Source organism: Aedes albopictus, chromosome 3, assembly GCF_035046485.1.
Source record: "Aedes albopictus strain Foshan chromosome 3, AalbF5, whole genome shotgun sequence".
NCBI lineage: Eukaryota > Metazoa > Arthropoda > Insecta > Diptera > Culicidae > Aedes > Aedes albopictus.
Genome location: NC_085138.1, coordinates 401,021,780 through 401,035,615, shown reverse-complemented (window position 1 = coordinate 401,035,615; position 13,836 = coordinate 401,021,780). Strand labels below are relative to the sequence as shown.

General features: G+C 39.9%; 2 protein-coding genes across 8 annotated transcripts in view; both read left to right on the top strand.

Moving 5' to 3' along the window:
* The window catches only part of LOC109408351 (formin-J), a 568,254-nt gene that overhangs the window by 106,582 nt on the left and 447,836 nt on the right, over positions 1-13,836 (top strand). The gene's annotated exons all lie outside the window — the stretch shown is intronic.
* Positions 38-3,370, top strand: LOC134290996 (uncharacterized). The gene is made up of 2 exons (XM_062858239.1): positions 38-1,558; positions 3,338-3,370. The coding sequence occupies exons 1-2, from the start codon at positions 38-40 to the stop codon at positions 3,368-3,370; spliced, it is 1,554 nt and encodes a 517-aa protein (XP_062714223.1).

The window sequence follows — 13,836 nt, the reverse complement described above, 5'->3', positions numbered from 1 at the left end:
CTCTTTTACTTGCTTCACTGTTGGTGGATGGCTTCATATGGATGAAGTTCGGTATCAAGCGGCGTTGTGGAGTGTTATCCACAATCTAGAAAAACGAGTGCGCGATACGAAGTTACGACACCGCCAAAAGCTACGATCTCTCGAAAACGCACAGGCACCCATGAAAACGAAAAGTGCACCGCGAACGATAGACAATTTCGTAGTGAACCTCTCTTCCATCCAATTTACGAAAGCAGAGCTAGATTTGCTCAACAAAGGGTTAAATTTTGCTATCTCCCCCCAGTGTGCCCGCCTTGCCGATATCGTGAGCAATATCGAAAGTGCCATTCAGTTCGAGAATCACGCGTATAAAGCAGCCACCCGTCACAGTGTTAAGGAATGTATAGTGAGAACGGCGAGCAAAAAGGAGAACAAAAATCGCGCCAACTTCGATACGTGGTGCACAATCCGTCTGTTGAAATCTCGTGATGTGATATACTCTCGTGCCGATAAGGGGAACGCGGTAGTGATTATGGATAGAGAAGATTACGACTCGCGCGTTCGGGACATGATCAGTGCCGGTCCGTATGAAGAGTTTACTTTCAAAAACGAAAAGCCGAAAGATCCTCTTAACAGAATGGTTGAGGAAGTGAATCATGTTCGGAAGAAGGTAGCTAACTTGATGGGCGAAGACAGGTTGGAAAGAAAGTTCCATGTTCCAAACCCGACGGTGGCATCCTTGTATTGCCTACCAAAGATTCATAAGAATCCGGTAGGTATGCGCCCGATCTCGTCCAACATCCGTACCCCTACCGAAAAAATGGCAGCGTGGCTAGTGGAAGAAATGAGAAAATACCCTGTAAAGCATGGAAAAGGTGTTAAAAACTCGGTGGATTTGGTTGAGCAGCTAGAGGGGTTCAAATTGCGACGAGGTGAAATTCTGGTATCGTTCGATGTCGCCGCTCTATTTCCGAGCGTACCAGCCACTGAAGCTCTGCAAAGCCTGCGCCGACACTTGGAACGGTGCCGAGTGCCGCTGAACCACATCGAGGCTTATCTCTCTGTTGCTAAGGTCTGTATGAACCAAAATTTTTTCAACTTCCGGGGAAAATACTACAAACAGACCTTCGGCCTGAGCATGGGTAGTAAGCTCTCACCACTTCTGGCCGATTTGTTTATGAGCGATCTAGAAAATGAAGCCCAGAAACAGAAGCTTTTTCCCCGAGTGTGGTGGCGCTACGTAGACGATGTTTTCGCCCCGGTGAAGGAACGGTACGTAGACCAGACACTTAGCATGCTAAATTCACAACATGAAACGATCAAATTCACGGTTGAGAAGGAAGTAGACGGGAAATTGCCTTTCTTGGATCTGATGATTAGCAGAGACGAGGATAACACTCTGAAATTTGGGATTTATCGCAAACCAACTAGCACAGATCGGTACATAACATCCGATTCCAACCACTTTGGTGCCCAAAAGCAAGCCGCCTTCCATTCTATGGCTCACCGGCTTTACAATATACCGTTGGACAGCGTAGAATTCAAAGAGGAACAAAATCGAATTTACGCTGCAGCCGAGGTCAATGGATACAACAGAACTTTCGTAGATAAAATTCTACAAAAACACAAACGCAAAAAACACCGTCAAAACATAACAACGCTGGAGCCAATAGCAGGACAAACAAAAAGGATTAGCCTACCGTTCTACCCTAAAGTAACCAACCCAATAAAATCGAAGCTTCAACGACATGGATTGCAAGTAGTGCACAAAAGCGCCAACACGTTACGTGAACTACTTTGCAACCTGAAGGATAAGGTTCCCCCGGATGAGCAGTCAGGAATTTATGAAATTCCGTGCAGGGACTGCCCAGCTGTCTACATAGGTCAGACACGCCGGAAATTCAAAACCAGAATCAGGGAACATAAGAATGCCGTTGACACAAACAAACAAAACGAATCCAGCGTGGCAGTTCATACAGCGAGCAGTAATCATAACATCAACTGGGAAGAAGCGAAACTGCTCAAATGTGTCAACAAATCTTCGCATTTGAATGCATGGGAGTCCATGTTCATCACAGGGTCGAAAACGCAATTGATGAATGAGGATGACCCTCCCATCGCATCGTGTCTCTTCGACCTAGTAGACTTGACGATAGAGTAAATTTCTCTTCTTTTGGACGTATACGAACAACGTACGAACACAACGCAGTCAGTCGGACATTGTCCTGAAGATGGGCTAGATCTCGCCCGAAACCGGTCGACAAAAGGTAATTTTTTAAATCTTTTCTTGACGATTGTAAGAACGATAAGTGTTGTCTTGTGTCGCGTCGCGTATTGTGTGTTCCATAATAAATTCCAATCGTGAACCGAAAGAACAGAAAAAGAATAAGAAACTCAGAAAGTTCACCGAAAAACGGCAAAATTCACCAGCCGTCGGCCACGCACACGACCATACTCCCAAGTAGCACCTGCAACTAAAATGGAAATGATAATCGTTGCAAACATGTTGCAACTGCGTTTTCATGAAACAAACAAAATTAAAACCTAATAAAATCCTGTTGTTAATGCCAAACTGAGGTGTAACAGTTTTATAACAACTACCAAAATGAGAACAAACGTCATCATTAGTTAAAACTTGCGAAACCAATTTGTAACTGAAGTATAATCTGATTGTTTCAACGAATCTTAGTTACAACCGTTTACAAACCAAATCAACCAAAACATTGATTCTGATTGTTATAAACATGTTGCACCTGGAACTTATTTAGAACATAATGAACAATTTTGACAGGAGAGGTAGAAGTTCCAAAATGTGCAGCAAAATGTTTTTGTGACCATGAAAAATATAAAATGCACTATAAAAAACCAAAATGTTTCAAAAATAACGAAATCATGTACAAATAAAATGTAACCTTTTCTTCATAAATTTATCGACATATTCCGAATTTTATAAAATTAAAGTGGTAAAATAGAAAAAAACTCTGATTGGAAGTATAATATTGACCCAATAAAAAAATTGCCTCATTTTCGCAGCACTGAACGACTGGTATCTAGCACTGGGAAGATTTGAATTTATGGGGTTTTGCGAAATCTTACGTAACGTACAAAAATATTGGGAGTTTTCAACGAAAAATTTTACAATAGGTTTACATTTTTACAAAAAACGTGAAAATTTCGTTACGTAAGCCTCTTGTCGACGTAAATGAGAAGTACACGTCCAAGTGTCTGCTTTTTTGGTTGTTTATGTCCTGCACGGAAAATTCAAACTACCTTATTTTGGGTCGATTTTACCCTAAAATGAGTATATCAAATTGATTAGTTACCCAAAATTAAGTTGTTTTTCCTCTCTCCCCCACAGATGTTACCGTTAATATACAACGGGAGTCCTTGAGGCCAATAAACCAATTTTGGGTGGATGTAGATTTACCCAAATTTGGGTTGAATGAAGGGGTCTTGGGTTGAATTTACCTACTCTTGAGTATATTTTTAGCTGGAGGTAAAGGCAATTTACCTTGCGTGAGTTTAATCGATTCACTCAAATGTTGACTTATTGGGCCGAACTATGGGATTGCGTCAAAAGCATCCAATGCAGCATTGTTGTACTTTGTCAATACGGATTCCCATAGACATGATTTAACAAATAGTATCTTCCTAAATTCTAAAATTAATTTTCAGCATTTTACGGGTGCATTAAATAAGCTGCTGAAATGCACTCCGTCAAAGCAATATGGCGAGTTAATTTTTACCACAAATGCCTAAATTTTCACTCGCAAAATGATAGGTAGACTGAGGCGCGTTGAGAATACGGAGCTAAAATGCATAACTTACCGATAAACCTGGAACGGCACACAAATTGACGTTCTCGGTCAGCCTTATTTGTGGCATATTTATGCACACAATTTATTAATCACATGAACGAAACTGTTGATGTATTATTACTAGCAGTGACGAATGTGATGACTAGCTGACTAGTTGTCGAATCGGTCACCATTTTTTAAGTCGACTATAAGTTGTATCTCGGTTATAAATCGATTGCGTATTAAAACCGTTCATATCACGAATGGATGTTTTATATTGGCTCCACCTCTTGCGCTTTTTTGGTTGCAATTTAGTCGTTAATAAGACGATTGGTTCAAAAGGCATAACTTTCAATATAGTTGCATACAAATTACAGGAACTTATTAATGTCCAAGTGTGTTGCTTGGGCAGGCTTGGGCTATCTTTATACCCGTCTTAAATTATATCCTGGTTTTCACCCATCCTCGCTTTATTCAATCAACCTCCCATACGAGTAGCACACGAACGGACTCAACACTGATCAGCATAGTTGACTCTTCCTTTTCGCCGTTGAGCCGTTGCGTTCTAGCGAAGACGGCTTCGGTTCTAGTCAAGCATCTCTTTTCATCGCTTTCGATGCTTTTTGACAGCTTATCACGAAGCATCGTTGGTTGGAAGCTTTATTAGTATGGTATCGGTACATGCGAATGTTGCTTCTGTGTGCGTGTCGAGTGTTCGTGCCGTAGCTTCGCAAACCAACCTATTCGGTATGGTTCGGCTGTTCGGGCGAGCGTGTGGCGGCATAGTCAGATGTGTGCAAAATCGTTTGTGATTTACATCATGTTCGTTTTGCCACCTCTTTGCTGCTGGTCATCGCTGATCAGTGCACAGTTCAATCGCACGCGATAAATATACAGTTGATGATTACAACTCAGCACTAGTGAGGTGATAATTTGCATAATGATGCAATGGCAACTGACAACATTGCTCAAGTCATATGAAACAAACTCCAATACACCTTTCGTTTTTAGAACTAGAAAACTAACTTTGATTATTCTGCATACATAAAAACATCTTGGTCCAGAGTACCAGAGCCGAGAGCCCAGAGCATCCGCAAACATAAATGTTCTTGTACCGACTTTTTGAACCCTCTAAGCAGAATACCCTCTATGAATGAGTGTAATCAGTTTCGTACCTTTTAATTCCGCCCTATGTTGCTTATCCTTTGACAGATACGCGTATTTCGACTACCACTTGTAATCTTCCTCAGTGTCAGTTCGATGTTCGATAAACATGAATAATAGGAAGCAATCGGTGAAGTACTAGATTGAAAGTATTGAACTGAATTTTTGTAGGGTGAGATGACCAATTTTCCATTTCTGCAATGAAATGGTGCAAAGAGCATGAGTATTATGATTTCTTGACTTATTTGATGCGGTTTGAGCAAAAGTTCGGGCAACTGTGTTGTTGTTTTATTTATTTCCGGCAACTTCAACACTGTGTTGTATCTGCATGACCAATGTTGCCAGTATCAAATATATTGTTGTGTTATAATATGAAATAACGAAATGCTCTTAAGGTACGAGTGGGAGTTTATCTGCATGGTCAGTGTTGTCAGCAACAAAATTATTGTTTTGCAATAATGTGGAATAACATAGTGAAACAAAAATTAACTTTTGGTCTGTTCTGTTTCAAACTTTCTTAGAGATACGACTGTGATATGTTGATTCGGGGTAATGGCTTACTGTCTGTTGCAATTAAAAATTTTCATCCGACGTTTCGGACACATTTATTGTGCCTTCTTCTTAGGAATTAACAAAAACCCGTGTCATCGTTGAGGGCCTGCAGCATAGGCCTGCAACAGCCCAAAATAGAGGGTTCCAAGGGGGATTTCAGGAGACTTTAAAGGGCCTTCGTCAGGTTTCGTTTCCATATTAACGTGGATTTCAGGGCCGTTTCAACAGTGGTAACGATGTTTCAGGGGCGTTCCAAGCAGGGATGCCAGATGATTTTTTGAAAAATCTGTATCACTATTTTCAAAAATCTGTATCCCATACAAAAATAAAATTGCCCCTCTAGCTCAAAAATTTGTATTTCATATAAAACGAAATCTGTATGGATGCTCAAAAATCTGTATAATACAGATAAATCTGTATATATGGCATCCCTGGTTCCAAGGGACTCTAAAGGCGATTCAGGAGGGAATCTCAGAAGCCGTTGAAGGATGTTGCAAGGAGTTCCGGGGCATATCTAGACATTTCAGAGAGTTTCAGGGGGTCAGGACGCTTTAAAAGCGTTCCTTGAGGTTTTTGAAGCGTTTGATAGAATTTCAGAGGCATTTCGAGGGATTTTTGGAACCTTTTGGAGTTTGAAGTTTTAAGGGGACTCTGGGATTTCTCAAATTGATAATAATTTCAAGGGCGTTTCAATGGGATTAGAGGTGTGCGCCGATTTGAAATCGGTCGGCGGCGGCGTTTTGCAATTTTTTGGCCGGCGGCGGCGGCGTGATCGGCGTGACGCCAAATGCATTTTCGGCGGCGGCGGCGTGAAACGGCGTGGCCATAATTTTTATTTTTTTGATAATTCCGTTAATCAATATCAGTGTTTTATTTTTAAGTAACTCATCATGTTGAAGATGCAATGACATGTTTATAGTTACGGTTTACTTATATATGTTTTATTTTCACATGTTTTTTTTTGTGTTTATTGAAATAATTGTTATGGTGAATTAGCTGCGCAAAAATTAATAAAGAATGGCCTCCTTAAGAAATTCCCGGAAGAAATTCCAGAGGAATTCCCGGTGAAACTTCTAGATGATTTTCCGAATAAACTCTTATAGGAATTCCCAGAGGAACTCGTAGAGGTATTCCCGTAGGTACATCTCCTCTACATCATCTTTGAACTCCTAAACGAATTTCCAATAGAAAACATCTTAAAGGAACATTTGGAGAAACTCCTGGAAGAATTCCGGAGGCAAATCTTAGAAGAACTCTTAGAGAAATTGCCCGAGAAACTCTCAGTGGAATTCACGGAAGAACTCATAGAGGAATTTCCTGGGGAATTCTTAGAGGAATTACCGGAGGAACTCATAGAGGAATTTTCGAAGGAAACTCTGATCATTCCTTGTGCAACTCCCAGAAATACTTTTAGAGCAACTAGTAAATAAATTGAAGGTGGAGCTTTCGGAGGAATTTTCGGAGGTACTCCTTGAGAAATTGCCGAAGAAATTCGGACAGAAATTCAAGGAATAAATCCTAGAGAAACTAACAGAGGTATTCCTAGATGAGTTCCTGGACGAACTCTTAAAGGAATTCTCGGAAGAATTTCTTGAGGAATTTCCGAAGATACCCCCGAAGAAACCCCCTGGAAGCCCCCGAAACTCTCCTACACACTTAAAACAAAATGCCGATATCGGCTGTGCGAATTTCGGTTGAAGTTCATCTGCTGAAATCTCGACTAAACGCTTGACGTTTGATGCTAGCGGTATCCATGAGACATGCTATGAATAAACTTTACTTTTTGCTGATATCTCAGTGAACTTGCGATTACCGAGGGCACGGCTGTGCGAATTTCGGCAAAAGAATGAAAATTAGCCGAGCTGAACTGAGTTTGTAAGACCTCCTAAAGCGCCCATGAGACCCCCAGGAATGCCCCTGAGACTCTCTGAAGCGCTCCAGGGACCTCGTGGAAGTCCCCAAAACTGCTTCTGAGATCTCAAATTACCCCCTGAAGCCCCAAAGATCCCCTGAAATACAACTAAGAACCCTTGAAACTCCTCTGATATCCCTTGGGGCCACTTAGAACCCCTTGAGACGCAATGAGACGTCATTAAGACCCCCCTTAAATGCTCCTGAAACCACCTGAAACGCCCCTGGGACTCACTGGAACTTCCGTGGAACCCTTTGAGACCTCTTGAAGCACCTTTGAGAAACCGCGGAATCCCCTGAGACTCCCTGAAACGACCCTGTGGCCCCTTGAACTCTCCTGAAAGGACCCTGAAATCCTCTTAAACGCTAATGAGATCCCCTAGAACCACTTGGGACCCCCTGAAACGCCCCTCCAACCTTCCTCTGCTCTTTCCAATAAAGACCTCTAGCCACCGTTACCATAGATACCATCATAAAATACAGTTTCTTACACTGAGGATACTGTTCGTATGTTTAACATAGTTTACATCTTATGAATCAGTAATTTTTATTTTTTTCATAGTTTCATAGTTCTCGTATGCCTTTCATACTTATAAATGCGAAAACCATCCCAAGCAACACACTTGGACATTAATAAGTTCCTGTAATTTGTATGCAACTATATTGAAAGTTATGCCTTTTGAACCAATCGTCTTATTAACGACTAAATTGCAACCAAAAAAGCGCAAGAGGTGGAGCCAATATAAAACATCCATTCGTGATATGAACGGTTTTAATACGCAATCGATTTATAACCGAGATACAACTTATAGTCGACTTAAAAAATGGTGACCGATTCGACAACTAGTCAGCTAGTCATCACATTCGTCACTGCTAGTAATAATACATCAACAGTTTCGTTCATGTGATTAATAAATTGTGTGCATAAATATGCCGCAAATAAGGCTGACCGAGAACGTCAATTTGTGTGCCGTTCCAGGTTTATCGGTAAGTTATGCATTTTAGCTCCGTATTCTCAACGCGCCTCAGTCTACCTATCATTTTGCGAGTGAAAATTTAGGCATTTGTGGTAAAAATTAACTCGCCATATTGCTTTGACGGAGTGCATTTCAGCAGCTTATTTAATGCACCCGTAAAATGCTGAAAATTAATTTTAGAATTTAGGAAGATACTATTTGTTAAATCATGTCTATGGGAATCCGTATTGACAAAGTACAACAATGCTGCATTGGATGCTTTTGACGCAATCCCATAGTTCGGCCCAATAAGTCAACATTTGAGTGAATCGATTAAACTCACGCAAGGTAAATTGCCTTTACCTCCAGCTAAAAATATACTCAAGAGTAGGTAAATTCAACCCAAGACCCCTTCATTCAACCCAAATTTGGGTAAATCTACATCCACCCAAAATTGGTTTATTGGCCTCAAGGACTCCCGTTGTATATTAACGGCAACATCTGTGGGGGAGAGAGGAAAAACAACTTAATTTTGGGTAACTAATTAATTTGATATACTCATTTTAGGGTAAAATCGACCCAAAATAAGGTAGTTTGAATTTTCCGTGCAGGACATAAACAACCAAAAAAGCAGACACTTGGACGTGTACTTCTCATTTACGTCGACAAGAGGCTTACGTAACGAAATTTTCACGTTTTTTGTAAAAAATGTAAACCTATTGTAAAATTTTTCGTTGAAAACTCCCAATATTTTTGTACGTTACGTAAGATTTCGCAAAACCCCATAAATTCAAATCTTCCCAGTGCTAGATACCAGTCGTTCAGTGCTGCGAAAATGAGGCAATTTTTTTATTGGGTCAATATTATACTTCCAATCAGAGTTTTTTTCTATTTTACCACTTTAATTTTATAAAATTCGGAATATGTCGATAAATTTATGAAGAAAAGGTTACATTTTATTTGTACATGATTTCGTTATTTTTGAAACATTTTGGTTTTTTATAGTGCATTTTATATTTTTCATGGTCACAAAAACATTTTGCTGCACATTTTGGAACTTCTACCTCTCCTGTCAAAATTGTTCATTATGTTCTAAATAAGTTCCAGGTGCAACATGTTTATAACAATCAGAATCAATGTTTTGGTTGATTTGGTTTGTAAACGGTTGTAACTAAGATTCGTTGAAACAATCAGATTATACTTCAGTTACAAATTGGTTTCGCAAGTTTTAACTAATGATGACGTTTGTTCTCATTTTGGTAGTTGTTATAAAACTGTTACACCTCAGTTTGGCATTAACAACAGGATTTTATTAGGTTTTAATTTTGTTTGTTTCATGAAAACGCAGTTGCAACATGTTTGCAACGATTATCATTTCCATTTTAGTTGCAGGTGCTACTTGGGATAAGATTTGTCGTATGAAAAATCTCATAAGAAGCATCGTATGAAAATCATAAGATGTGTTATGAAACACCATTGCTAAAAAAACAACAAAATTTTTATTGGCTTCTAACCACTTCAACTTCCAAAGCGTCGACGGGCGTATGAATAAAGCACGCGCTCGCCAACCTTGACGTCCCTAGTTCGATTTCAGGTTGCGATTTTTTTTTAATTTGTGCATAATATTTCATCAAAACATGTATGATTGTCATACGACATAGTTTCAGTTTTTATACGTTATCGGTATGATTTTCATACGTGAGTGTTATGAAATTTATACAGTAACAGTATGACAATAATAGTTGGCGCTTTGAATCCAAAATCATAGTTCGTAACTACGATTTTAACAAGAAATTCTTGTGGCAAAAAATCATAGTTGATTCGTATGATTTTCGGTGTTGCAGTATCCTCAGTGTATGCAAGGACGCGGCTGGGGGCTGTTCATAAACCACGTAGACCAAAATTTGGTCATCTCAGACCCCCCCCCTGCTCCCTCGTAGACTTTTGTCCATACAAAAATTTTGAAATTTGTATGGAGCGTAGACTTTGGCCAGATCCCCCCTCTCCCCAAAAAGACTACGTGGTTTATGAACGGCCCCCTGGCGCTTTTATTGTACCGATAAAGAGAATCTCTGAAGGTTGCACAATGAGAATGCTTATGATCACTCCCAGTCAACCGTTCAGTTGATTCATTGTGTAACTGTCATTTGTTCGAGTCAATCACGGAGTAGCAACTATATGAGCAGTTAGTCTAAGCTAAGCTAAGTTAAGCTAAGCTAAGAAAATGGCTTTGATGCATTTTTATTATCCGATACGATCATGAAGGGGACTCTAGTTAGCCTAGTTGTTAAGGCTATGAATCGCCAATCCGGAGACGGCAGGTTCGATTCCCGTTCTGGTCGGGCAAATTTTCTCGACTCCCTGGGCAAAGAGTATCATTGTGCTTGCCTCACAATATACAAATTCATGCAATGGCAGGCAAAGAAAGCCCTTCAATTGATAACTGTGGATATGCTTAAAGAACACTAAGTTGAAGCGAGACAGGCCAAGTCCCAGTGCGGACGTAGAGCCGTAAAGAAGAAGAAGAACGATTATGAGAATGTACAATGTGTTTTCAAATGTGTAGTGAATTTCAGAGTATAGCTGGGAATCGGAAATTCTTCTAGAAATTCTCAAGATTTTCTCCAGAAACTACAAATACTCCGATAGGGAATTCCTTCCTGAGACAACCGTAGAGATTTTTGGTCGGCGCCGTTATTGGGAGCTCTCGAACTGTGTATAATGAGAATGATGTGGTTGTCCCATGCCCCGTTCATTGTTTTTTTTGTGCAATTTCGATTGCTCCGATCAATCACGAAGTAGAAACTACGAATTGTGCGGTCATCTATGCTCATTAGAGTGGGTCAACGTTGTATGGAGGAACTTTAAATTTGATCGTATCAATCCGGAACAAAGCTTTTTCAATCCATATTACCGCCCAAAACAACTGTGCAAAAATTGGGAGTGATTGGTTGCGTCCCCGTATTCCGCATTGCGATTGAAATTTGTATGGAATATAGTATGGGAAAACGTGCTTTTTTGCATTTTGGCTCATAAATTGAAATTTTTCGTCTAAAACGATCAAACTAATGACGTTAAAGTATAGCCTAGGATATGCCGAAAAACTTTGCCGGAGACCGCAAAGTGATCTGACGCTTGTGAAAAAAGTTATTCGCCTGGTAACTTAGGCCAAAAACTGAGATTTTATTATTGATGTTATTCCTTTACATGTTAAATGTTAAGCATCACCGGGCAATCTGTACGTTATAACTTTTTTCACAAGCGTCGGATCACCTTGCGGTCTTTGGCAAAGTTTTTCGGCATATCCTAGGCTATACTTTAACGTCATTAGTTAGATCGTCTTAGACGAAAAAATTCTATTTATGAGAAAAATGCAAAAAAGCACGTTTTCCCATACTAAATTCCATAAAAATTTCAATCGCAATGCGGAATACGAGGAAGCAACCAATCGCTGCCAAATTTTGCACAGTTGCTTTGGACGCTAAAATGACTCGAAAAAGCTTTGTTCCAAAAAATCGACTTTGTTGACCCAGTCTAATGCTCATGCTCATGCTTAAAAACTCTGATAGAGAATTCCTGTGGAGATCTTGAAATATTTTCTATGAACTAAGATTCCTTACGTATTGGTTTGCGGAATTGCTATTGGATGAGCGTTATTAACCTAACGTAAGTGATCGATTCTTTGCTATCCACGTGAAATGAGCAATGATGCGGTGGTGGTCTCCTTGACGTGGCTCACTATCAAAGATTTTCACCAACCCTACTAACAAGCATTCTAGATAAGTCTAGGCTGAGCTTATCTTCGCGTTCGGTTTGTTCCAGAGTGGAAAGGACTAAAGACTTTTCTCCCTTGTTTTCAAATGGAAAAGTGCTCAATTGTGGGTGGCAGTTTGTGTACATTGATTCATTGTCAGATAGTATCATCAATCATGGGTGACCTCTAAAGCTATGTTCACTTAGAATCCGGAATCATGTCACATTTTCTAGTGGCGCTCTCAATGAACATAATCATCATTCTTTTGCAGCACTCTCATCATACACTAATCCTCTTTAAATGGTGAAAATTTCATCGATTTTCTTGCAACGAGTGAAAAGTTATTTCAGATTGAAGACAAGAGGAGGAAAAAAATCTTGCACAAACACGTTGAAAATTTAGCGTGGTCAGGTACGACAGTCGCGAAAAATGTTAATATCGTCAAAACCATTATGTGTTATGTGCACAGATGTTGTTAACCATGGCATAAGGAAGTGTCCTCGGAAGAAAAAAGCTTGGGTTCATTGATAAATCTGCTTTGAATTTGAAGATTTGGCAAGAAGCTCGAACTCTGGGCATGGTTTTTTCGCAACAAGATGATGAGAACCAATTCATACAAGGATGACAGCCTCAAGAATCGCGTGCTGCTTTTCAAAAACGCACACAAGGGATATGTAGAGGTTTTACCTATTTTGATGAGCTGCCATGACAGCCGGAGACGTTCAGTGGTATCGTCACAGATGGGTAGTGTTTATCAACGAAAAGCGTTTTCTCAATTCACTGAATTGTTTCTCATTTCGCAATAAAAAAAAAGTTTGGCAATTTTTCTTTGGAATCCTAGTCAGACTAGTCAAGGCACTCAGGACACTGCATAGATGACCTGATTGTTGAACAAACGTGCGGAAGGGGTTGTTGCTAAAATTTACCACCGTTGTGCAGATTTTTAGAGAGGTCAAAACTGAAAAAGTGAGAAAATGAGTGAAAAATAAAAATAAATAATTTCAATGATATTTTTTTATGAAAGTACAATAAATAACCTTTGTTTTGAGGGCTTCACCTTTTATGTTTGTTATTCCATCCCTGAGATATAAGTGATTTTGTCATTCCGGATTCTAAATGAACATAGCTTTAGATCGACTTGGGTTGGGTACCCTACCCTACTCACAAAATTCCTTTTCTAAGACAATCGTATTGATACGGATATTCTCGCTAACACCTGTGCTAATTCTACACTAGATATTCTTGGTATCTATTAAAACGTTTGTCAAACTAACATTCTTGTCTCGATGACCGCAATGAGGCGCTGTCCATAAACTACGTAGACTCATTTTGGACAATCTCAGACCCCCCCTCCCCCTGCGTAGACTTTTGTTCATACAAAATTTTCGAAATTTGTATGGAGCGTAGACTTTGGCCAGACCCCCCCGTCCCCCCCTAACAGTCTACGTAGTTTATGGACAGACCCTGACGTGGCCAGCGCCATGGTTGACCTTGTTATAGTTGAAGATCTCGAAATCTGTACATTGAGAAAGGTTTGCTAGTTCCAAGCCACATTGATCGGTTTTATGTGCAATTTTGATTGCTCCATTCAATCACGGAGTCATAGTATTTACCTAACCGGTCATACCGTCAAGGCGCCATTCACCGTGGGGGCTCCATTCACCGTGTGCCTTTATATATTTTTTCATTATTTCCATATTATGATTGAATAACATGACAATTT

Excerpts from the sequence above, each read along its gene's own strand:
- LOC134290996 (XM_062858239.1), top strand. The coding sequence starts at position 38 with ATGGATGAAGTTCGGTATCAAGCGGCGTTGTGGAGTGTTATCCACAAT. Across the intron at positions 1,559-3,337 it reads GAATTTACGCTGCAGCCGAG|ATGTTACCGTTAATATACAA; the intron begins GTCAATGGATAC and ends TCTCCCCCACAG.